This window comes from Astyanax mexicanus, chromosome 13, assembly GCF_023375975.1.
Source record: "Astyanax mexicanus isolate ESR-SI-001 chromosome 13, AstMex3_surface, whole genome shotgun sequence".
NCBI lineage: Eukaryota > Metazoa > Chordata > Actinopteri > Characiformes > Acestrorhamphidae > Astyanax > Astyanax mexicanus.
The window spans coordinates 37,562,551-37,589,899 of record NC_064420.1 but is presented as its reverse complement, the minus strand read 5'-3'; the positions used below and the strand labels follow the sequence as shown (position 1 = coordinate 37,589,899).

The window sequence follows — 27,349 nt, the reverse complement described above, 5'->3', positions numbered from 1 at the left end:
TATGTTTTTTCTTCTTCTGCCAAGACAAAAATCTCAGTAAACATGCATGGCAGAACGAAATCTACATTCCTAAGGAAAAATAACCATTCATTCTTTTCTATATTATTGCAATATCGTGATTTTTCCCCTCAAACAAAAATACATTACAGTATACATCATATACACGTGACTGCAAAGTGGCAGAGTGACAGCATTCTGCACTATTTCAAGCGCTGGGGTGCAAGGTGCAGGGCGATGAGGGCGGGGCAAAACAGCGTGTTGTGGGTGTTCTGATTTCTTTTCGTATTTTACTCAATCTCTCCCTCTTTTTTTGTTGTTGTTGTCGTTTTTTTTTTTTTAATTACCTCTCTTTCTGCAGAATGCTTGTGGCGCTACTTCGACAGAGAGGGGGCGCTTCAGCCCATGGAGTGCTGCTTCTCCTCCACCAGAGCTCACACAGAGCAATTACGTCTTTTGGCCACGCAGGGGAGGCCGCTGGAGCTCAGCCGGGTCTTCACCCTTTGTCAAAGGCTGGTGGAGGAGACGGAGAGGGTGGGTGAGGAGGGTGGCGGGAAGTTGAGGAGCTCCAGGACGGCCACCCCTACGCTGCTGCGCCGCGTGAACATGCAGGACGCGGCCACCCACTTGTTGCTGCGAGGGTTGTACTTCTCGATGGAGTTGAGGCTGGAGCTTCCGTCGTTGCCCCCGACGGCATACAGCCAGCCGTCCATAGCGACCAGGTCGTGGGTGCTCCTAGATACAGAAAAAATAAATAAAATAGCAAGTGCAACAAAAAATATTTGGATATATTAATAAACCAATTAATTTCTATAAAAAAAAAATAGGCAAACTATGCTTTATTTTTTAATCTTTATTCAATCCGCTAAACAGAGTAAAGATTGCATTCAGCTACTTTGAAGAGCACCCCTTGCTGACACAGGTGGGTGTGCAAATAAACATGTAGCTTGTCTAGGACCTAGAGTCCCTGTACTGCCACTACAATAGTAGTCTCTGGAGTAGATAACCATTACCTTTGGCCTCATGCCTACTGCCATGTGTGCTCTACATGACACAGCAGTGCTGCTGGAGTTTTTAACCACCAGGTCCCAATCCCATTTTATCCCTTACCCCTACCCCCCTGTTTTGTGCGTGCACGCAGAGGGGTATGGATATCCCAATTCGTGTTAGGCTGGAGGGGTAGGGGGAATGGTTTGGGCTTGTTAGCTCTGCATACAGAGATTTTTCATAGGCACACTTCAAAACAAGAGGGTATGAGAATCACTGGTAAGATGGCAGCACAAGAGACCAAAGAAACCCACGAATGTAAGTATTTTCCTTGTTAAAAGTGATGATAGCACTAAATTACCATAGTTGAATGTGTAGTTTCAATGTTTTATGGGCCAATTCTTCATGACAAGCATAAAAATGATTTCTAGTAGTTTGTCTTAGCAGTTAGCTAGCTATCTAACTTCGACATTCCACTTTAAATGGTGCAACAGATCACAAAGGCTGCAGCATTTAAAGTGGAACGGAAAAACAAAACAAAATTAAAGCTAAATTCATTTCTGCACCTCTCTTCTAAAGACATACAATGCCCTAAAGTTAAAGACACTGAGGTGTTTAAAAACTCCAGCAGCACTGCTGTGTTTGATCCACTCATACCAACACAACATGCAGCACTACACCACCACTATTCCAGTGTTACTGCAGTGCTAAAAAAAAAAACCTACCACTCATATTATACCTGCTCTGTCAGTGGTGGTCCTATGGGTTGAAGAACATGGTAAAAGGTTGCTAATTGTTAAAGTACACACAGAAACAGAAGGACTACAGCCTGTTACATAGAACTACAAAGTGGAACTGATTTGATAAACATGAGTAAACAAAAATTAGGAGGTGCATTTATGTCTGTGCATTTCTGTACATATGCACAAGTGCTACATTAGCCCTTACACTTACTCCGCAATAAGAACCCCTCTCAACTACGCAAGCCATGGACATAGGCCCAGCGTGCCAACAGCTGCTGCTTATAGTAATAGATTATTAATAGGCCGACCTATTCACTGTTGCAGGCTCTAAGAGTTGTCTCTCTCTTGTAAACAAAGTACATAATATAATAAAATAAAACCACAAACATTACTTTATGAAACATATGTTAAACTATTATTTACAACTGTCAGTAAATCCTTTTTTTTTTTTATAGTGTTGCGGTTGTGTATTACCTGCGGATGTTCATGGGGGCCACTCCCTCCCATGTGTTGGTTTTGGGGTTGTACCTCTCCACTGAGTTGAGACAGCTGGTTCCATCATTGCCTCCTGCAACATACAGCATTCCCTCCAGCACAGCCACTCCAGCACTGCTTCTCCGGCTCAGCATGTTGGCTATAGCAGTCCATGCATTACTCTGAAAGTAGAGGAACAACAAAACCATGGCAGTTCTGTGATGGGCAGCTTTTAGTATATAACTTAAAACCTTTAATCTTTAGTCAATGGAGGAGTGTCAGGTACCTGTGGATCGTACTTCTCTACCGTGGCCAAGTGTGAGGAGCTATCATATCCACCAACTGCATACAGACTGCCATCTGAAATAAAAGAATTGGATACAGATAAGCTGCTTTTTTGTCAAAGCCAGGATTGAAATTTAAGATTTGGATATGATTTGGATACGGTAAAATGTATTTCACAATTACCCAAAGCATTAACAGAATAATAAATATGAATCAGAAATATGAAGCATAACAAAGTAAAATACATGCCCTGGATAACTGAAATCTTACTAAACAAGGAGTTAATATTGGGAAACAAGTGCCTTTTTAGAGGAATATTCATGAGCGTAGGAAGTAGGGCTGCCACAAACGATTATTTTTATAGTCGACTAATCACCGATTATTTTTTATGATTAGTCGACTAATCGGATCATACGTTAATTGAATATAAAACACAGTTTATCACAATAGAATGCAGCTGCTATTATACAACCAACATTAGATTTCAGCTATATGCTAACTAAAAATAAAAACAATTAAAATCATAGTTCATTAAACCTTTAATGAAATATGCAGCTTGTTGTAACAGACAATTATTTTACTGTTTAGCATAAAGTGTAAACAACTGTGTAAAATAAGGATAAGGCACTGGCATTTATGAAACATCTCAACCGTGAGGTTGTTTGAACTATTATGAAAAAAAAGTATATTAATAAAAAATGCCTCTCTGTCCAGATATTGTGTACATTACCGTACACAGGGCAGCGGTCTGCACAGATCTGATTGGCAGAGGAGAGCGTTTGGTGATTTTACACCACACATGACTGATCTGTGAGTTTACTGCACCGAAAAGCACTGAAAACAGAAGCCACTGTCAGAATGAAATCCTTCTCTGTAGTTTATCGGTTTGGGACGGCATTTGTGACAACGTCTGGGTCCGGATCCGGATCGCGGTCCGCCTATTAGTGACCTCTGTTTTAAAGCTATCAAGATGAGTAAGTTAAGTACTAAGTTAACGCTCTGTTTACGCTAATTTTAGCAGCTAAATAGCAATTTAGCTTCTTCGTCATTTAATCAGCCACAACATGCCTCCTTTTCAGGTGCTCGTGCATCGCGGTTGTGCTGCCGAGGAAGGCAAGTTCTTCATTGCAGATATTGCATTGCACGCGTTTCACTTTTATTTTCTTGGTGATCCCACACTTTTGAGTTCTGTAGCGGGGTAGCCATGAAACCAGAGCCTGTCTGTATAATGTCCTGAGATGTCGTCCACTACCTACCCCGGTTTCCACTACTGCGCATGTGCGTCCAGGACAGAAAGGCAGTCGCAGCAGTTTGGAGAGAAAAACAAAGAAGAAAAAAAAAAAAAACGACTAATCGACTATTTAATTAGTCGTCGACTATTTTAATAGTCGACATAATCGTGACTAGTCGACTAATCGTGGCAGCCCTAGTAGGAAGTGACGTCGCTGTTCCTAGGACACTTCCGTTCAGCGGTAAACAGCGTTCAAAACAGTGGACGTAACTTTTTAATTTAACATGACTGCAAACTTTACCTAATCTGAGAGTCACAAACATTGAAAATTAGGTCAAATTGTTCTTTAAACAAGTAAACTATGGAGGACCAAAAATTACATAAGTATAAATAAATACACATATAAATGTATAAATATGTAAACAAATAAATGAATAAATAAATTAATGTTGAAATTAATAAATATATATATATATAAATGCACATATAAATGTATAAATAAATAAATATATATATATATATATATAAATAAATACATGCACAAATAATTGTATAGGTAAATAAATAAATTAATAAATACATTTCTTATTTTTATATTTATTTTTTCATTTATATGTGCATTTATTTATGTCAACATTTATTTATTTATTCATTTATTTATTTAAACATTTATTTATTTATACTTATGTCATTTTTGGTCCTCCATAGTAAACATGCCTGCTTTCCTTTTTCACACTGCTAACCTGCCCTGCAGTTACAGTGTCCGCTCACAACTTCTCCCTGCTTCTTATCTATAAACCATGCAGAGTACGTTTTGGATCGCGTTTGACTTGCTCCAACCTCAAAATACACTATAGTGATGCTTCTCTACTACAGGAACAAATATTCCCAACTTTTCCACTGAGAAAGTAATTATATGCGCCCAAACTGCGGTGCTCTTTCACTGCCTCAGTTTCAACAAGGTAGTGATCTGGGAAGCATTTTAAATCAGAGGAAAAAAACGTCCCTCTTAAATCCTTATCAAAAGGATCAGGAAAAGAGGTTTGATCACTTTTTACTAATTTCTGACCATATGTTTGCTCTGTTTTCGGGAGATTTGCGAAATATGCGCCCTCATTTTGACAGCTGTATAGTTGAAAATAGCGCCACCGGAAGCGTCGAAGGAACAGACATGCGCAGTAGCTTTGTTATTGTTTTCCTCATTGAAACGGTCTATAATAAGTCCTGTTGTTTGCTCTGCTGTGTATAGTTTCTGTAGCTGGGTATCTGCAAGTATGAGGCAGTTAAACTTAATTTAAGGCAACTCAGAGTCTACTTTTTCAATAATAATATGGCAAAAAATACATCACCATTATTAAGTTTACAGACTTAACAGTAACCTTTTGATTTCTATTTTTTTATTCTGACAAAGGAATATATGTATTATGTATTCGAACAATTTGTTTGTTTAGTTTTTTTTAAACAAAAAGGGAATTATTTGTACACTAAAACCGCTTTTTATTGAATTCTTATTACATTTTACGCAATCTAAATCAGTAAGACTCACTGCATATGAAACTTGGAAATCATAAAACACAATTTAAAACAAAATTCTATTTTACCAATCTCATAACCTCTAATATTTATAAGGATCCTCAGACACTCTGTGTATCTTAATCTGAACCTCCGTAATATATCCTAGAATTGAAGGTTAGCCGTGATGCTAACAGCTGGGCTCAGCAGAGTTAAAGCCACAATGCTAACAGACACAGCAGATGCCCTCTGCAGTGTTGAAACATGTAATGCTAACATCCATCTGCAATAACAGCAGTACTGGAGTGTGTTAGATATGATGGTAACTGATTTTTAGAGCTGGATTACTTGCTGATTGTTGTTGACAGTGTTGATGAACCCTGTGTTTATTTTGGGGGTATATAAAGTAATACCACGCTGCTGAATTCAATCTTAAATTATATGGAAATGTAAGTTAAACTAGTTTTTCTAGATTTTCTCTGCATTTTCCACCGTTATGTATGTTTGTCTTAAGTTAACAACTGGTGCCACATGCAAAGCGGATGCTGTGAGGGAAAGCCTTTATTCCTCAATAGTAATGAGCAAATGTATATTTACAGTATGATAACTGTGCATTTTCATTCTATGGTTACTGCTGCTACCCTTATGGAATCGACACAGTACCGGCATGTTTAGTAATGTAGCGTTTTAAGTAAGAAGCAGTCATAATTATAGAGAACTTTTGTGAGTGATGGATGTTGGTTAATCAGGGTTGTTGTGTAAGGAGAAGCTCACCTAGTGTGGCCACTCGAACATATCTTCTCCTGGTGCTCATGGCAGCAATTGATGTCCAGGTGCTGGTTAGTGGGTCATACCTCTCAGCACTACAAAGGAACAGAATGAGAGGTGTTTGCATGGTTGCATGGATTAAACAGTATTTTTGCTCAAATTGGCACTCCGAATTGAGCAAGCCAACAGATAAAATACCAATATTTTAAATTTTGACATCCAACAGATGTGCTGGGATAAGTTAATCCCATCTATACGCAGAATAATGAGCTTTTTAGACCTTTTAAAAACTTCTCATCAGCATGAAAATGCAGAATATAGGCTAACAAAAAACGACATATGAAGTTTATTTCCTACAGATGTCCTCTCTCTTCCTAAAAAAAAATCCTACCTGTTGAGACAAGAAGCACCATCATATCCTCCAGCAGCATACAGCAGGCCGTGGAGCACCGCCACACCCAGACAGCTCCTCCTGGTTCCCATAGACACCTCTGGCTGCCAGCCATTGGTCACGGGGTCATATGATTCAACGGTGGCCAAATCCGAGGTACCATCATACCTGACCAGTAAACATGACGCACATAAAATGAATCATGAATTTCCAAAATTTGAACTGGAACAATAATAATAGTTAGTCACTTAGTCCAGGTTAGTCACCGTGAACCAGAAACTAGATAATGGTTTCAGTATCATTTTGATTATTTACCCCCCTATCAAGCATTTTTTCACCTTATTTTGTACTAAAAATCTACACACGCCCTCTGACTGGACAGATTTTTTTATTATTGAATTATTTAAATGATAATTTAACATTTTTCTTTAATAATGATACGCCCTACATGTTCAATAAGATTACTTGAATAATTTGAGATATATATATTTATATTTAGGCACGTAGTTTCCTGAGTTGGCTTTAAATACTCATAACTGCATTAGCCCTGTAGCTCCAAAATGTAAAAAGTCCATATCTTACTCTTTTCCTGTAGCATATTTCTTTTAACCTTTTATGTTTGTTTTTTTTTTTGTTTTTTTTTTTTACCAAAATTACATTATATCCAAGATATCCACATTACCACGTTACACACTTAGAAACAATACCAGTAAAATGAGAGCAAAAAAAAAATCTGACTACTCAAATTATGTAAAAGAATCTCATAGCAGATTTATCTGCATAAAATCATAATTATTAATTAATACCTTTTTAAGACCTCAGTAAATATAATTTAAGGCCCCAAAAAAGTAAAAACTTCTTAAGTAGAAAATAATATTATTAAAAATAGTTTTTAAAAAAATATTAAAAATAGTATTAAAAATAAAAACTTAACACTTCCCATTTGCAATTAATTTTCTTTATCTATTTTGTTCCATTGTGATGCAAAATATGTTAGCATGTTAGCTAGCTCACTGCTAATGTTAGCTAGCTCTCCGCTAATCCTAGTTCTCTCCAGTAACATTGATAACTCACCGCTAACGTTAGTATGTTAGCTAACTAGCCGCTAATGTTAACTCCGCTAACCTTAGTTTTCTCGCGTTAATGTTACCTAGAAATCTGCTAGTGTTAGCTAGCTCCAAGTTGCCCTTAGTTTTCTCCCCAGTAACGTTAGCTAGCTCAGTGCTAATATTAGCTAGCCCTACGCTAACCATAGTTCTCTCTCAGGTGGCACTGATGTTAACTCCGCTAACCCTAGTTCTCTCCCTGTTAACGTTAGCCAACTTGGCGCTAATGTGAGCTAGCTCTCTGCTAACCTTAGTTCTCTCCCCAGTAATGTTAGCGGCTAATGTTAGCTAGCTCTATGTTACCTTAATTCTCTTCCCAGTAACTCGCCACTAATGTAAGTATGTGTTTTCCCACTGGCATTAAATGCAGCATCTAAAAATTTTATAAATATAATATGCAAGTCAGAAACTCCATAGGTATACACTCTCTTACAATTTTATGCCAATTTTTTAACAGAGGGAACCGTATCACTGATCCAAGACAGTAAGATATTCTTCATTGCTGCATAAATCAGAATACTATAAAATCTTTTATCAATTATTTTTATTTTTTTCAGTTTATCTTTCATATTTGGACTGTACTGATTGGAGAGTAATCAGAGTGATGTTTAAAAATATAACAATGTTAGATATTTTTTTAAATATTATTTAAAGATGGCATAATTTGTACGAGCCTTTTCAGAAACGTCCAACACCAGACTTGTCTTAGCTGATGAACTACATGTCAGGTAGGGTTTTGGTTTAGAGAAAAGAATATGAAAGAAAGCTCTTTACCCTCCCACAGCATACAGCTTGTTTCCTATAGCAGCAACACCAACTCGTGCCCGCCGTGTAGACATGGAGGCCACCATGTGCCAGCGATCTGTCCTAGTGTCATACGCCTCACAATCTCCATGGATGGCAAAAAGACTGCCTCCACCTGAGAAAGGATCAGACATGGACTAACCATTAAGCATTTTCACAATTAATAATTTGATTAAAGAAACTGGTGGTTGTTCCTATACACTATAAATCAAATCAAAGGTTTTGTACACATCACATAAGTACAGATATAGATATAGGTGGGTTAAAAAAAAGTAAATAGAAATAGAATATATCCTCGCTGTCCAGTGAAAAACAAGTATCTCCATTTTTGTCGATTTTTAGTTTACTACATAATTTGAAGAGACAAACTGTGCCTTACACTGTGCCAAAATTACTTGATGAATAGACCAATAGAAAAACTTCAAAATGACCTGAAATTAACAGTTTCTACTTTAACTTCTATTAAAAGTTTAGAAGGTTTTTTTTTTCTCTCCTGTAGTTGCTGCAAGTTGCTGTGCTGGAGATACTTGTTTTTCATTGGACAGCGACGGTATACAATTAACTGTCCAGTTTGGGCACAACTTAAACTTAATGTTTTTTTCATTATTTAAATTTGTTTCTGCCACATGGAACTTTAAAAGCATCCTCAAGTGCAGTCGCAAAGATCATCAAAAACGTTATGATGAACTGGGACTAGGACAAGGACTGCGCTAGGAAACAAAGACCAAGAGTTCCCTCGGTTGCACAGGATAAGTTCATCAGAGTTACCAGCCTCAGAAACCACAAGAAACAGCACCCCAAATAAGAAAAAAATCCTTCACAGGAGTATGTTGGTTTGTTTAACACTTAAGTTACTACATGATTCATCATCTAGATGTATGTAATGTGGAAGTGGGGAGATACTTTGTATAAGTAAGAACACCCTTAATTATTTTTTTGCTATTACTTTCTTATTAAAACAGCAATAGGCAGTAACTGGGATTTTTTACTCTTTGGCTCCACCTAAAGTTGAGGAGTGCAATTCACACTTGTACCGCTCACTTCCATAATTACAAATCACTTTATGATGAGCATTGACAGACATGGCATTTCCCTGTTACAGTAAATAGAGTGTTGAACTTACCCACAGCAAACAGTACAGGGCTGGCTCCCTCACAGCGGCGGGGCCGGGTCCGGCTGTTACTGAGCACGCCTCTCTGCTCAGGCATCAGGTGGTATTTAAGCGCCTCGATCAGCAGGTCTTTACACTCAGAGTGGTGCCGAACCAGCAGCTCCGTGTCCACATTACTCATTAGGAAGTCCCGTGTCAGCAGTGGCAGACGCACACACTTCATCAGCTAGGAAAGGGACCAGACAGACAGAGTGTGAAAAGAAAATTATAAAATTATACATTTATGCAAATTGAGTCCTGGTAAGCTTCTGTTAATTACAGATAAGGAAAGAGGTTTACAGATTTATTCGACAAGAATAATACAATATAATTATTGCACCCCCAAAATACCATGAAACTGTGATCTTGAAGGGCCTTATCACTCACCCCTAGGAAGATGTTCTGTACAGTCTTTACCGGTGTTTGTTATTTAGAGTGATCACAATTACTTGTTTTAACATGTTTTTCCAGTAATGTAATTAAAATCCAAATCGTTTTATCATCGATCAGTCCATTTTGAATATTTAGCCCTTTTCCAAAACTCATAATTCACTCCATAATCAGTTAAATAACTGTTCACGTATTTAATTACTAGTACAGACTTCCCAAGTCTCACAGAAGTTGCGGGAGTCTACTGAATTATATTTTTTTCCCAATCGTGTGTGGAAAAGATAGGGAGAGGGAGAGAAAAGCGGGTTCTGATTGGTTTGTTCTCTGCAAAGATTCTGCAAGTCGGCCAATCAGTTTTTGGTGTGGGTGGGCAGTGTTTTTTCCCCTCCTGGATAGGATGTGTTCAGTAAGAGAAGGAGCATCATGGCTCTAATCAAAACTCATTTCACCTCCAACTACTCCAAAGTATATGCATGTCTGGTAAAAGTAAAAAACAATGAAAGTCGAAAGTCTTGCCCGCTGTACAGTTTGTATTAGTGATTTTAACATTGCCTATTTTTTTTTAGCTTTTTTTTGGGAATGGGATTGGGGGGGGGTCCAGGTCCGGGGGTACCTCCCTAAAGTTAATTTTTGCAACTTGAGATGTCAGCTAATATAAATTAATAATCACACTTTATTGCATTTATTGCAGGAAGATTTATGCGACACTCACTCGAGGCACATGCTGCCTCCGTCCGTCGATATCATGTTTAACCCAGCTCAGCACAGCCCTGTACACTTCCTCCTCTGATGGAACGTTCAGATTATCACTAGAGATCAAGTCCAGAACCTGCAGCACAGAGACGAACACACACAAACACAGGAAAACATCACTCAGACTTCAGTTTATTCATCACACTTCATTCACACATGCTTGAACACATCAGTATCCAGTGTTCTCAGTGGGATACAGCACTCAGGACTGGTGTGGACGAGGCTGGAACAAAGGTGCTGCATAGCACATTAGCAGTGAGAAGCACAGTGTAATCCAGCTGCCATCATGCAGTGTTAGAGAGGAGCTGCATTCATGAGTGACTGAGCTACCATGAGCTGAAGATCTGATGGATGATGGATCATAAAATCTCACAATTCTCACGTTCTCAATGTAAACAAACAGTAGGGGTGGGTTTTATATGATATCTTGAAAATTAGCCTATTTTTCCTGTGTAGTAAACAAGTTAGGTTTGCAGTTCCACTTTAAATGTGGCTGCTCTAGTCCGACAGTTTTAAAACATATCGTGGTTTTAGAGATGCTTACGTTAGCGTTTTATTATTATAATTATTTTGTTTTATTTTTCTCTGTAACTCAGAGTAACAAAACCATGCTAGAGTAGTTAAACTATGTGTCTCGTTTTTAGTCTTTCGCATTTAACAAGAAATGAGTTCCATCTAAAAAAAAAAAAAAAATATATATATATATATATATATATATATATATATATATATATATATATATATATATAAATTTGAAGCCTTTTTGAAGGTTTTTTTTACTCTGAAGTTCTGAATCAAAGCCAAGAGTCTGTTTTCACTGTTGTTGTGTTACAAGCATGTTAAATAATAACGAATGTAATTGTCTTGGGTTAATTCTTCAGGTAAACACTATTATGTTTAATTATGGCAGGTTCAGTGTTCCTCACTTCTCTAAAAATCTGTAATTGTAACTGAAATATTCCTAAATTAATCAATACGTAAATAAATAAAATCAAATCAATTTAAATGTGGGACACTGTAAATCAGAATTTATTCATTTCTGTAAATCAGTGGTGATATCCAGCCCTACAAAACACCAAAACACTGTATGTTTACACTGGCAATAATAAAGAAATGTTATAATTGTATAAATCTTTATTAAAATAAATATGGAAACAGTACTACAGTATTAAACATTAAACATTAAGCCACTCTTTTTTCTGCTGTATTTTTACCATCGTCTAACACACAACAACCACACTGTCTATTTTCCCCTGATGTCACCAGCTATTAAGCCTCGTCTGGCTCCTCAAACTGCAGAACATCCCATCACAGACACTCCCTTCAGCTTGTGGTAACTCAGTCACCCGTGTGTGCAATGCCTTTCTAATAATGCGCCATGCCAGCTGGATTATTTATATGCACACGCACGCACGCACGCACACACACACAGCAGGGTCACCGCCTGCCCAGCCAAACACGGCTCTGTATCAGGAGCGCAGACGTGTGTCTGTTGTTATGGCCACAGTTTGTGTACAGGAAACAAACACGGGTTTCCTAGGTTTTAATACTTAAATCTGGGGGTAAACCTCACAGCCCAGCCAGCTCACAGATTAATCTCAGAGAGAGAGAGAGAGAGATGGAAGCAGAGATAGAAAAGAGTGCAGGGATAATTATCAAAATACTGTTTTTTGAAATTGCAAAACTTAAAAAATAACTTTTTGATCATTTATCATGCTTATTTAAGGTGCATATATACTGCAAACAAAAAAAACAATTAAAAGTAAATCAATATCTGCCCATAATTGCTTTAATATATTATTATTATTATTATTATAAATATTATTATTATTATTATTTAATATTTTAAACCCATACTTGCTGACATTTGTTTTGGCATACCTAATAATAAGCACTACTACAATTGGCTATTTTTTTTTTTTTAGTTTTGAAGTCAAAGTTATACCTGGGTGTTTAGTCTGGCTGTACGTTATAAATGTGTATATCGGCAGATACAGCTCTAGAAAAAAATTAAGAGACCACTTCAGTTTCTGAATCAGTTTCTCTGATTTTGATATTTATATGTTTATGTTTGAGTAAAATTAACATTGTTGTTTTTTTCTATAAACTTTGGACAACATTTCTCCCAAATCACAAATAAAAATATTGTCATTTAGAGCATTTACTGCAGAAAATGAGAAATGGCTGACATAACAAAAAAGATGCAGAGCTTTCAGACCTGAAATAATGCAAAGACAAACAAATTCATATTAATGAAGTTTTAAGAGTTCAGAAATCAATATTTGGTGGAATAACCCTGGTTTTTAATCTTAGTTTTTATGCATTTTGAAATGTTCTCCTCCACCAGTCTTACACACTGCTTTTGGATAACTTTATGCCACTCCTGGTGCAAAAATTCAAGCAGTTCAGTTTGGTTTGATGGCTTGTGATCATCCATCTTCCTGATTATATTGATTATATTCCAGAGGTTTTTAATTTGGTTAAATTTGGAACCTGCAGAGAGTGTCCTTAGACCCTTAAAACTAGGCAGCACTACGAGAGAGAGAATACGAGATATATACAGCCAGAGAACAGGATATTAAATGATAACAATATAGAGAATGGAAAAAAACAGACAGCGATGGAGAGAAGTATACAGAAAGAGAAGAAAAAAGAGAGCGTGAATGTGCAAGACAGTGTTTGTCAGAGACAGATACAGGCAGAAAGAAAAGAGTACAAAAAGAGAGTAAAACAGACTGTAGCAGAAAGTGAGTGAGAGATTTGTGAGAGACTGTGAGGAGATGCAGACCTCCTCATCAGACACAGTCAGTCATTCACACAACACTCTAATCAAAACCCTAAAAAGGGATTTAAGAAAAAGGGATTTAAGGGAGCCAAACAGGCATAAACTGAGTGTAGCAGTGCAACACTAGCACTTATTCAGATTATTCAGAAGAGGGCTTTGCTTTTAAACGAGAGGATTAAGAGAAATATCATCTACTGCAGAATAAGAGGGAATGATGAGACTTTAGCGTGTCTGAGTCTCTGAAAAGACAGCCTGCAGTTCAGCTCTGGTCAGGCAGATGATTTTAGATGGTGAGGAGAACACACTGATGACACTCAATGACACAAGGTGCTGATCTAGGCTGGTGTTCGTGTGGGGGCTGTGAAGCACAGCATCTTGCCTACTTGACTGCTTGCTTGGCTGCAGGATATAAGGTGTATTGTGTGTTTATTGACAATTATTGCAATTTTTTGCATTAACAATCATTATTTTCCCCATCATCAATAAATAATCTCTTGTTTTCATGGGCCAAGAAAAGAAAATAATAATACATACGAAGCAAATTTAATTTAGATACAAGTATGCAAAAGTATTTTTATGGAAATGTCTAAATCAAAGTATAAAATAGAGTGAAAAAATTGCAAGTGGTGGGCAGTAAGTCAGGCTGCCAAATTGATAACAATTTATTAATTTATTAATTTTTAATTGATAATCAATTTATGTGAATTTCAGCTTACCAAAAGTCATGGGTCAATAGTATGCAAACTGATCTTGAAGTGTTACCTCAGTGACTGTTTGAGAATGGCCACACCTGTGTAAGTTGTGAGGAGTTATATTGTAAGTGAGGCTGAATACTGGCCAGCATGCTTATGGCAAGGACATGTGATTTATTGAAGTTGGAGTGAGGTCTGATAATGTATTTTAGGATGTTTAATAGGGCTGCACGATATTGGAAATTCTTTACATTGCAAATATTCTTTTTTCAATAATATATCACGATATTAAACACTGCAGGGCCCATGACGTCCCCAGCCCCGCCCCCACCAGCGTGCTGCCTCGCGTCCAGACCGATCAAGAGCCGAGTCAGCGCCGAGCACTCAAAACCCGAGGAAAACAGCAGAATAATAGTAATCGGCCTTTTAATCAGGCTTTTTAAAAGGTAAATAAGAGTGCTTTTTCTGGGAAGCCTGAATTCAGTTGTAACTGGAAATATCTGCGTAAAACTGAGGTGCACAGCTTTCAACACGTGCGTTTACAAGCACGTGTCCAGCCATGAGGATGGTTAGCTCGACACCACCCCCCCCCACCCCTCTTGCGCTTCCCAGGCAGCAGGAGCCAGTCATTTACACAGACACAGAGACAACACTGTGTATCTACTTCTTCTGTCAAGAATCAAAACATTGCAACATGACGTGTTTGATTTTATTGCCTTAAGTGACATCCTGCTTAATCGTGCTTCATTCGTATATGTATATGTAACCTGATAATAAAAACTGTGTATATGCTCCTTAAATGCCTTCTTTACCTGTTTGAGGGGCAGCAGCATGAACTCTTCAGTCTTGGACACTTCCACAAAGTGCTGCAGGACGTACTTGTGGGCAGACTTGAGCAGGTCGCTGCAGGAGTGAGTGTCAGCGAAGCCGCGGATCCCAAGGCAGTTGGAGGGGTCCAGCTGACTGAGGAGGAACTTACAGCAGGCGTCTCGCACGCCGTTTAACTGCAGGAGACTGGCTGCTGGCAGCAGGGTCTTCACACGCCACATATAAACAAATAATAATAAAAACAACAACAACAGCAGAGAAACGGATTACAAAAGTGTATCATGAGAGTAGAAACAAATACACTATGTCCAAATGTTTGTGGACATATCTTTTAATTAATTAATTAATTAATTAGGTCCTTGTTGAGAAGTACTGCCAATAAAATAAAACTATCTAGGTTCTCAACTGGTCTCATCCCAGGACCAATATTTTCTCATGGTCATGAAGTCACGACCCACTTTTATAGAATAAAACTGTTTTTATTTTTGAAAAACAGCCTTCAAAAACACATTTAAACATACATATGCATGCACAGTGAATTTAAGACCAATTATTTTTAAAGAAACTATATAAAAGTACAATTAAATATAAAAACTGCACGAAATAAGTAAAGCCACAAAATTCTTTTTTTTTCCTGTCTTTCCTTGTCTTTGATCAGCGCAGAACGTGTCCTGAACGTCTATAAAAACACTCAAATCTAATTGTGTGAACAGTAAGAACAAACAACAATAGATAAAAAACAAGCATATGGGCCACCCTCTCTACACACAGCAGCAAGAGGGAGGGATAAAAGACACAGTAGGAGAAGAAGAGTTTAAAGTTTTCAGGTGGACTGCAGGCTTGAGCAAGTACTGTAATTACCCTAATAGTATAAACACTATTGTATTCTCTGTGTGAATGTGTTCACTAGACAATGACAAGCTCACCTGGCAGTTCTTTACTTCCACAGTTACAAAATAAACCTTGAATTACCTTAAAAAAATATCTAACATAAAACTCAGGCTGAAACAGTAATGGTGGACAAGTTGCGGACTTTAAAGTTGCTAGAAATGTGCAAAAATAGGATAAATAATAGTATAAATATGAACGGAATTTATATTATGTGCCTTCTCCACATTTTTCACAGTTGAAAATCTGAAGTTCTGGTTTGGGAACAAGGTGAATGAATAAAACAATGTGATAATAATCTTATTTTTTTTTTACATTTAAATAATATTATACCACAGTTCAATGAGTTCCATTATCAGCTGGTAATGCACTATAATCAAAGCTTTCCATGTATTTCTCCACCACATACAGGTAACCTTGAAACGATGCAGCACTTACAAGCCAAACAGTACAGATACAAACAGAGCAGCAATGGAAATATTTTAACTCGCAGAGTGTTTATAACCAAACAGATTGTATTTTCTCCTCCTCTTTAACTCAAAGTCTTTTAAAATCAGTGATAAAGGAACTGTGGTATAATTACAATAATAGACTCGAGGTTCGTGTATTATTGCTTAATTAATACATTTAATGTCACATTTAATATCTGAACTGTTAAGTCAAAAGCTGTAAAAGCCCCGATAATAAAAACAAGCATATTTTTATATCTTTAACTTGTGTGAAGAGAACTGAATTAAAGCCATAGGCTCAGATGGAGTGAGTCTACATCAGCACTATTATATATATAACCTGCCATGTGACATTATTCTAATGGCAGTGGAAGAAATGCCTTACCGGCTCTGTGTCAGCAAGTTCACCTCACTTCACTCCCAACACGCGCACGTCATGTGAATAACTCAAAGCGTGACAAGCATGCTCTTTATTACAAGAACACTAAAGGAAACATACCTGTACATTTCCTTCCCCCACCACTATCTCAGCAGTGTAGGCATACTGCACCAGCTGCTCCAGCGCCTGTGGATCGATGTCGTGCAAGGTCACGTGCGTCTGACGGCTCTCCGACATCTCATCTGCACAATCCGACACACAGTCACACACAAGCAGTCACACACAAGACTGCTTCTGGCATTTTGGGCAGTATGTGTGAAATGAAAGAAAGGTCAGGTGGGCATGTGGTTAGAAAAGCATGGGAATAAAATTTACGTTAAGGTTAAATAATATAATTTATATAACTAGGTGTGAATTTGATCACATCCAATTGTGACATTTCTTGATCAAATTTGCTTAGTTATTAAAACAAAAGAGGAATTCCATCTGTGTTCATGTTCCTGGATTCATAAATAACTTTTAACATAATATTCTGTACCTAACAGAGGTAAAGGATACATTTGCACCCTGGTAAAAAGTTATGCTCATTTTGCTGCATGACACAGGTGCACCTGAAGGGAGTCAGGTTCTTGTAGGGAGGCAGAATTCAGCACAACATCTGAAAAGGTAACTCGCCAAATTGACAACACTACGACATCTGATGCGCACACCCTTCTACAAACCAATCAATGTCAAGTATATGGAGATGCAACTCACACATATGACGAGGATGCTACAAAGTTCTTTAGTGTGCATATGGTTGTGAGACATGATTGTATGATATTGTAAACTGTGCATAAAGTTTTAAGAGTCCAGAAATCAATATTTGGTGGAATAACCCTGTTTTTTAATCACAGTTTTTATGCATCTTGGCATGTTCTCCTCCACCAGTCTTACACACTGCTTTTGGATAACTTTATGCCACTCCTTGTGCAAAAATTCAAGCAGTTCAGCTTGGTTTGATGTCTTGTGATCATCCACCTTCCTCTTGATTAAATACTCCTAACTCATATTTTTTTAAGTGGTCTTTTTTTTCCACAATACCTTTTTTTTCTCTACAATACATTACGGCACCTAAATAAGCAAATACCTGGAATTAGGGGTTTGCCAAACTGTATCGTACGCAATATTATTTCACACCATTTTTTTTAATATCATGAACAATATTATACCCTGAAATACTGTGCCATAATTTTGCTGGTAATTATCACATCAGGGTGCTACTTTTTTACTTTAATCCTGGATATATGGAGATATGTGGAGTGCATTATTATTATCATGACATTCAGGATCATCGACTTCTGTTACAAATCTGATTTAAAAAAAATTAATACCTGGAATTATACATTTATTGGTGTTATTTTCACAGAATATTTCACAGAATATTCTTTACCGCAGGTTTACCCTATTTATTTAATTAGCGCCACCATGTGGAGTAATGAAGCAGTAACTTTAGTAAGTCAAATTGGGTCTAAAGTCTCAAGAAGTTTAGAGCGCCTATGTTTCAATAAAAAGTTTGATATTTTGCACATTTTGATATTTGATATATTGTGAATGTATCACAATTTTAATATTGTGTCTACCCCTTATGTCTACTAGGTCTAATTTCCAATTCAATCACAATGAATAATGCCACATTGATCACAAGTGACTAATTAACAGTTTGAGATGGAATTCCACTTTGGCTCAAATTAAGTTAAAAAAAATGACATGTAGTGTAAATGAGGAGTTAAATGCAGTGTATAGTGTAAAGTGAATTCCACAGGTGTATGGTAAGTTCAGAATAGTAATGGCACGCTTCTGCCCACACTGTCCTGAGACATACCATCACACTCTAGCTTGAGGTGCAGTGGAGAGGAGGAGAGATAGGAAAAACACGGCACCTGCTGACCTAAGACCGGAAAGGGAAGATAATTCAGAATAGAAAACAGAATGGGAGGTGAGGTAAAGCAGGAAGTGCTTCAATAGGAAGCTGGTCTAATTCAGCTATGAGACACAAACAAACACAGTGACCTTTACTATGCACTGAAACTGAGGGTTTAAAAGTAGAACAACAATGATGACCTCGGGAATTGCCTTCAATAGGCTCAACTGGTGATAAATGAAGGTGCTTTGTTGAGTTTCCGATGACATTAAACTCAGTGTAAAAATGAGGTAAAATGCAAGTAAGATTGCATTAGTTGGGCAAGCTTATGCAGATGGGGACAGAATGGGGAAGTGGCACCCGAGTAATGATGGGGGCACAGAGCCCAGAAGGTATTTAGCTACCAAATTAAAAGGGTGTATGCTATCTATCTTCAGCCAAAGAATCCCCAAACAGTTTCCACATTATCGCATTTCTTTAGGATGAAAAAGAAAACGTCTAAAATAGAACAGAGAAAATAACCTACTTGTAAACATGGCGTGGAAATAGGGGCTGCAGGAAGCCAGGACCACCTTATGCGCCTTGATCTCCTTGTTGGCCACGTGCAGGACGATGTCACATAGCAGCCCCCGCTGCCGCATCCTGTTCATGGACACGAAGGAGTCGTGGTAGTGGCGTTTCGAGTTGTGCGAGATGCTGTGGCCGTCGCGATTCAGCAGTTGCATGCCCCCCTCCATCATGGCGCTGTGCTCCGAGGCCCGCTGCTGCCTGAGCCTCACTCTCAGCAACTGTAAACACAAGAGAACGACATCAACAATTTCACCCTGCGCTTAATCAGCTTTCACTCTCCCAGTATTGTACCCAGTATATGTGGAAAAGAAACACCAGCACCAGTTTTTCACTCCCTGACAGCTCTGATCTTGAAGTGAAGAGAATGGCAGTAAATTTAACAACAACTGACAAGCAGCCTACATCATCAGCAGGCCGGATTTGGATCAGGCTGTTTGAGCTAACAATTATGTGACAAGGCGCCTACACTTGAATCCTGCACTACAGTGAATCATGCACCTGTACCTGTTTCTATCAGTTATTAACAGGCCAAAGGATCTTCAGTGTTAAGATTTAAAAGCTTGCTTTAGAAATGCATTAGAAAATATTATAGCCCAGAATTTAAAAAGGTGCAAAAAACACATTTTTGTGGTTGGGACCTTACAGTTTTACAAGTGAGTAAAAAAGGCAAAACCAAGATTGAAGTTTACAAAATGCTACACATGAACCACTACAGTCTCCATGTGATGCACAAAATTCCGGTATTGTATTTACCAAATAGCTCTTCCCATATATTGTTTTTGTGACTACCTGCATCAAACTATCACATTCATTGTGATATACACGTACTGTTACACTCCAAACATGTAGTATGATTTTGACATTTTGGGGGACAAAAAAAATACTCTGATGTTTAACAAAACTATTTACATGCCTGTTGTTTTGCCTCAGATTGAAACACACTGATTTACCTTCTGACTGATTGGCAAAATAAGCAACAATCTCAATTTGTATTGGTCACCATAACATTACTAGTGGGATGGGTTTTGAAAGTAAAATACAATTTAGATCTTTTACAAAAACTTAACAAAAAGGAACATTTTACTATACACTATCATATATTTATTGCACTCACTGTTGGCTGATAGTCAACCTGTATTTTTTACAGATACTGGTAGAAACATTGTTGATGATGTTGATAAAATCATTTTTTGGGTTATGACTTATGACACAAGGATTTACACACCTATAAGGGCAGGACTGCAGACAGTTGCTCCACTGAGAAACCCAATTTTGGCTCCCTGTGTTTTTCCATTTGACAGCAATACTTGCTGAACAAGTGTATTTGAATACAAAACAGCTTCGTGTTTAGTGTTACAACATGGACGTGACCAGACCAAACAAGCAAAAAGCATAGTTTCAGTCCAAACATAAACGACTGACAGCGTCAAGTGCAGAGCCAGTGTACAAAAACAGTACAATTGGGCAAGGCCATGTGATAAACAGTCTCAGGAGTTGGAGTCATGTGACAAAATGTACACTGTATGTCCAAACTTTTGTAGACACCCATACCTTAAGCTGCTTCTATTGCTTACAGAGATGTGCAAATGCACACACATTGTCAGTTGAGTAGGACTCTCTGGGACAGATTAACATGAAAATATTGGCATGATAGCTAATGCAAGGCATGGACTAGAGTATTGAGCTGTGTTGAGTATTGGAACTTTGGAATGATGGTGCTCAATCCAGTATTTTAGGATAGGGTGGGGTTGATAAGGTCCTGACCTTACGGATACCCTTTTTTGAATGCAATTAAATCATCACAAAGACAATCTAGGAGAAAGCCTCCTCTGGACAGTAGAGACAGTACTGCACAGAAAAGCAAGATATCTTTTTATTGTTATTCTTTATCAACATTTTGGAAGAAACAATAGATGAGCTGGTGTCCCAACACTTTTGTCCATGTAGTAAATCAACTCCTTACTTTTAGCATGAGAATAATATAATACAAAACATAGAAAACTAATTTTGGTGAGCCTCTAAAAGCTATATTATATCACAGTTAGTTCCAACCTTGCAATGTGATTGGTAGAGAGGCGTTTTATGAGTGACATTATCAGCCAGTAATGCTCAGTGTGCATTTTCTCGTCCTGTTTAACTCAAAATCTTTCAATAAACAGAGGTAATGGATCTGTGGTATAATCACAAAGAAAAAAACACACAGACAATCAAACAATAAAAATAATACCAAAATGTTCTTTATTCATGGAAAACTATGTCAATAACTATAGATTTTAAGTCTATAACAGTAGCAGAATCAAGACAACAGCAGTGCACGCCGAGCATGCCAGGGCAGAGCTTGAAAACAGTCCAACTTTGCTGTGGTTTGGCATATGGGACGCTCTGCCCACTTAACAAATAACACACACAGTAAATGTGTATTAGATTACATGCCCACAAATACCGGGCTTAGAGACAGAGCTCCCATACCCAGCATCATAAACATCAGCCAAACATAACAACTAGAAAACACAGTACAATCCAGCAACCCTGCAAACTGCCAAAAATACGCCTGGGGTCTTATTTAGCTCCTCTTCTATACAATGCTGCTCACCATACTCATTCATCACAAAGAGCATAAATGGTGGCCTCCAGCTAGACCAGCTGTGCAGTGATGTAAGAGCAGGAAAAGGAGGGGGAAGGAAGCCAGATTAATGCTCTGACGCTTTACAAAAATATGAAAACGCTTATCCGATAAAGACACTTTTGCTTGTTTGGGTTCCACCTTATGGCAACACCAGTTTTCATATTCAATCAGTCATGATTAGGAGTTCTACAAATGGCACCCTGGCTTTGAATGATAACTGGGTAAATAAAGGAATGGCACCACTGAAGCCAGCCTTCATGTTTTCTACACAATAATCACATGGAACAATATATGGATAATTTTTCTTCAATCATTTTTGCTGAACTGAATATTACCCAATATTCTGATAGCTTGACCTTGTTTATAAACAATGTATTAATAGTTAAAATTATTTCACTGCATTTGAATGCTATAATATATGAATTATATAAGTGGCACGAACATGTAAAAATGATGGACAGCATGGAAAAGAACACCATGATTAGCAATTATCTTCCATTGTGCATCCCTACCTTTTATAGCTAAATATTAAGGTCAGCAGAAAGTTGAGGTCATATGTCCATGTATTAATATACAGCTCTAGATCAAATTAAGAGACCACTTCAGTTTCTGAATCAGTTTCTTGAATCAGACCTTAAATAACGCAAAGAAAACAAGTTCATATTCTTTACGTTTTTAGAGTTTGGAAATCAATATTTGGTGGAATAACCCTGGCTTTTAATCACAGTTTTAATGCATCTTGATGCATCCTAGTCTTACACACTGCTTTTGGATAACTTAATACCACTCCTGGTGCAAAAAATCAAGCAGTTCAGTTTGGTTTAATGGCTTCTGATCATCCATCTTCCTCTTGATTATATTCCACAGGTTTTCAGTTGTTAAAACCAAAGATACTATTTTTTTCCAGAGCAGTATTGTATGATAAACCAAGAACACAATTATCCTGACAGGCTTAGTACTCATCAATCATCAAATGTGGGAAGTTAATACAGAGCTCTTTTATTCATGCTGGGGTCACATGCACTTCATGAACTGTTAGAATGAATAATGCAGCTGGGAAAGAGTGCACAGTGCAAGTGTATATTGTACTGGGCTTAAATGTTACTGTCACCAGCTATGTAGACTAGAAGGGTTTCGAGTACTGATAAACCTTTGGTTACAAATATCCGCTATGGCACGGCGCAACCTGATAAAACCTGAATAATGTATTGTGTAAAGCACACGGAGCGGAACAGAGCGGCACTTGCTGTTGAGCGGCTGGGTTGAGGCCTGTCCAGCTGCACTGTTCCCTCCAAAAAAATGCAAACAAGCTGACCTGTTAAAGAGTTTTATCCACTCATCTGTCAGAAGTAGTGGAGAAAAAAAACCTGTCAGTGTAAGTGATACTTCCAGAGTCTTCTTACCAGGCAATCCTGGTAATGAAATTCCTACGGAAAGGAGCTTATCAGCAAGAAATGGTGAATTCCCAGTGATCCTTTACTTCAAATACACACTGTACAACAGTACCTTCTGTACAGATACACTCATTCATTCACGTTTTCCATTGGCCAGTGTCTTCCTACTGCTAGCAACAGCCCTCCATCTGACTCAGCAGGCTGGCTGTAAATCAGCATCAGCACCAGCATCAGCATCAGCATCACAACATTAACAGATGCACTGAATAAAGACACTTTCTGCAGCATCTTTCCTTTTGTTGTGTCTGATTCTTGCTTGGCCACAGCAATGCAGATGGCCAGCAGCTCTGTCTGAAAGGACTGAGGACATGCACTAGCATCTCCTGTCCTAACCAGCCCCCCACCTACCACCCTCCCACCCTCTCTGATTTACACAGCCACCATCAGACAGGGAAGAGAACACTGGAAGGGAACACACTGTCTTACCTGTAACGATAGGCTAACGTTAGCTAGATGTCCAGTCGTTTGAGCTGTGCTCCTCTGATACTGGCTAAAGAAGCGCGGTCAGCCCTGCGCCTCGGCGCCCAGAGCGATGCAGGACATATGAAAAATGTATAAGCCCCCTTTAGTTTGGGGTTTTGTATGCTGTTGACGTAAATGCAAACGGTAGCTATGAACGCTGCGCGCTCACATCCCGTTTTAAGGTGGAACGGATAAATCCGAAGCTGTAGCTAACTATTGCTATATAACTAACGCTACTATAGCTTAGCCTAACTACCACAACAACAACAACACCACACACACACACGTCTGTATTAACAAAACAGGTGGGTTAAATATCGAATACCTTGCTAGTTTAGCTAAGCTAGTTAACTAGCAAAACAAATGGACAAATATAGCAATACATTAAATCGGTCTAAGAGTCCTAGTCAGTCCACCTTAAAATGGACAGTCTCAAACACTTAACTTCAGCTGGTTAATGTTTAAAAGGCTGCTGGAACCTCCTGTCCAAAGTAAAACAAAAATAATACAAATAATACATTTTATTATAATTATTATATTATATGTATTAATTGGAATAAATAAGGAAAATTAACGTAAAGTGTATTATTTTTATGTTTTTCTATTATACTACCCTATTCTCCCATATACTCCCCAAAATCTCTATATTACCCGATGCTCCCTTACCCTTTATATATACTCCCATATACCTCTCTTAACCTCTATATTACCCTAAGAACCCTTACCATTTACCTGTTATACTCCTATATACCTCCCTTAATCTCTATATTACCCTATACTCCCTTACCCTTTACCCCTTATACTCCCATATACCCCCATAATCTCTGTATTACACAATGAACCCCTACCCTTTACCTCATACCCCATGTGCCCTTCCCCTTTACTCCTTGTACTACCATATATATATATATATATATCCTCCCTTAATCTCTATATTACCCTATGCTCCCCTACCCTTTACCTCATATACCCCATGCTACCTTGCCCTTTACCTTTTGTATTCCCATATACCCCCATAATCTCTGTATTACCCAAGGAACCCTTACCTGTTACCTGTTATACTCCTATATACCACCCTTAATCTCTATATTATCCTATGCTCCCTTACCCTTTACCTCATATACCCCATGCGCCCTTCCCCTTTACCCCTTGTACTACCATATACCTCCCTTAATCACTATATTACCCTAAACTCCCTTACCCTTTACCTCATATACCCCATGCTCCCTTCCCCTTCACCCCTTATACTCCCATGTACCCCCATAATCTCTGTATTACCCAATGAAACCTTACCCTTTGCCTGGTATACTCCTATATACCACCCTTAATCTCTATATTACCCTATGCTCCCTGCCATTTACCTCATATACCCCCGACCCCCATAGTCTCTATTACACTATGCTCTTTGCCCTTTACCTCTTGTTTGCCAATATATCACCCTAATCTCTATGTTACTCTATGCTCTTTGCCCTTTACCTCTTGTACCCCAATATACCCCTAATCTCTATATTACCCCTATGCTCTCTGCCCTTTACCTCTTATACTTTCCATAATCTCTATATTACCCTATGCTCCCTTACCCTTTACCTCTTAGCTATGCTACCCTGCATTACCTTATACTCCCCATATTACCCATTGCTCCCTATATTCTTTATTATACCATTTTTTTTTACTCTTTTCACCTACACTATCATATACTCCTCTAATTGTCCTGTACTTAACTTGTATAACTCATTATACTCTTCATTACTCTATTCTAACTCAAACTATTTTACACTACCCTATTCTCCATATACTACCCTATGCTTCCTTATATCACTTTTTACTTCCATAATCTCTATAACTACTGCCCTATGCTCTTTTACTTTTTACTACAGAGCCCTAAAGGTGACATCATGTTAAAAAAAAGGAATAACAAAGCGTGGTCACAACTTATTAAAGGGTGGGAACAAGATCCTAATCCATGGCCACTAAATAATTACTAAGATAAATAAAGTCATGTATAATTCTCACAATATTCACTTAAACCACCATATACTCCCCTACACTCTATATTAGATACTAAATTATCTCTATATCACCTATACTTCCCATTGCACACTATACTGTCTGTACTACAATAATACCGTAACTCTACTCTAAAATCCCTATACTACTTTATATTACCATATATCCCCTAAAAGAATACTCTTACCCACACCACCATCTATTTATTTATTTATGCACATGAACGGCCAGGTGAGGACAGCTTGCCAGCTACTAATGTTAAAACCATAACGTTAACGCTTTGAGTAAACTACCCGACTTAATGATTAAATATATGTAATATAAAACTTAAGCAAAGTTATGTCAATATATTATAGTTAGCCACATAAGCGCGAGAAAGCTGAAATTCTGCTGTGCTCATCAGTCAGTCCACCTCAAAACCCAGCTGTGTGTATTCTCACACACACACATTAAAAACCATCTTAACCCAAACCAACGTCTGTTTAAAAGGTTTTTTTTTACCAGGTTTATGCAGACGTACAGCCAGATAAAGGGCACAGTTTCCCTCTTATAGCGTTAGTTAGTTAACGCTACTGTTAAAGGGAACGAATGATAGCTAGGTTAGCTAGACTGACTGAATTGACAGCTGGTTTAGCTAGCAAGTAGACGTGGATCCAGAGAGTAAAAATCCAGCCCAGGATTTTGTTCCAGCTACATAGGGAGCTCAACTGCTGCAGGGCAGCCCTTGCAGCTGGAACGAAATCCTGGAATGGATTTTTAGTTTCTGGACAGCAGATTCTTAATGCTGTCACAGCTTAAACAAAGGCACTCACTGAAAGGAAGCTGCAACCATTATGATCAGATAGCTAGCTCAGTTCAGCCTATTTCAACCAGGGTTAATTTATTGCACTGTTTCTGCGTCCATTCAGCAGCAACACAGCACTTTAACCCTGCCTATCAGACTGGCTCCTCTTTAATCTCACATCATCAAATCAGACCCCCGAAAAACCACTCACCTGACGGCGTCGCCTGGCTCTGACTGACAGCGCGTGTTTCCTCCTGTGAATAACTCTCTCCAGCTTTATCTCAGGACGGGGGGATGTCCATACAGCAAGCTTTCACCGCAGATTTATTCTCTTTAATACAACATACTAACTAACTCTACTGAAACCATTACATACAGTGACATGCGCTGTAATTAACCTGCACAGAGCTCCAAAACACAGAGCTCCCCCCTTACCATACATTGCACTGCCTTACATAGCCTCTGTATAACACACGCTAAATATTCTGTTTCACATCCTCGGAAGAGCGTTTTTTTTAGAACGGGCTTTCTCAGTTTCAATAGTGTTATTAAAATACGCATGCGCAAGGGCTGGCTTTCCCACCAAGCTTCAGTGAGAAGAGGTAACTATCATTTCTTAGTTTACGTTTCGATGGTTGTTTTCTATGTTTTAGTGTTTTACTTGGAATATAATTGAAAACTTTAAGAGATTATTTATTTTATTGTTGATTATTATGGCTTACAAATAAATTAAATATTGTATAAGACCAATTGGTACTTTTGGTGGTGTGGGCAGTGTGCCAAGTTCTAATAGAAAATGAAATCCGCATTTCCATAAAGGTTTAGGGCTGGGAGGTTAATTTATTTATTTGATTAATCATAATTTGCATGTGAGGTGAAAGAAGCTGCTTAGTTTTTAATTTTTATTTAACAAAATCTTGTAATAAAAATG

General features: G+C 38.0%; 1 protein-coding gene across 3 annotated transcripts; it reads right to left on the bottom strand.

Moving 5' to 3' along the window:
- On the bottom strand, nt 1-26,945 carry klhl17 (kelch-like family member 17). Of its 3 annotated transcripts, none has more exons than XM_022677249.2 (13): nt 26,630-26,945; nt 19,042-19,303; nt 18,477-18,542; nt 16,733-16,854; nt 14,881-15,102; nt 10,551-10,667; nt 9,422-9,635; nt 8,269-8,413; nt 6,389-6,556; nt 6,004-6,092; nt 2,488-2,561; nt 2,202-2,383; nt 1-732 (listed from the first exon to the last, which is right to left on the bottom strand). In XM_022677249.2, exons 2-13 carry the CDS (start codon nt 19,253-19,255, stop codon nt 504-506), a joined length of 1,842 nt encoding a protein of 613 aa, XP_022532970.1. In that variant the 5' UTR covers nt 19,256-19,303; nt 26,630-26,945; the 3' UTR covers nt 1-503. The 3 variants fall into 3 exon arrangements, with proteins under 3 accessions (XP_022532970.1, XP_022532971.1, XP_007246344.1); XM_022677250.2 differs by lacking the exon at nt 26,630-26,945 and adding an exon at nt 23,592-23,759; XM_007246282.4 differs by lacking the exon at nt 18,477-18,542 and having other exon boundaries at nt 26,630-26,943.
- Between the last annotated feature and the right edge of the window lie 404 nt (nt 26,946-27,349).

Bases quoted from the DNA above. Each gene is read 5' to 3' on its own strand.
- klhl17 (XM_022677249.2), bottom strand. From the start codon at position 19,255: ATGATGGAGGGGGGCATGCAACTGCTGAATCGCGACGGCCACAGCATC. The intron at 15,103-16,732 runs GTATGTTTCCTT...TGGCGTGTGAAG, and splicing joins TGGGGGAAGGAAATGTACAG to ACCCTGCTGCCAGCAGCCAG. The intron at 6,557-8,268 runs GTAAAGAGCTTT...TTTACTGGTCAG, and splicing joins AAGCTGTATGCTGTGGGAGG to GTATGATGGTACCTCGGATT.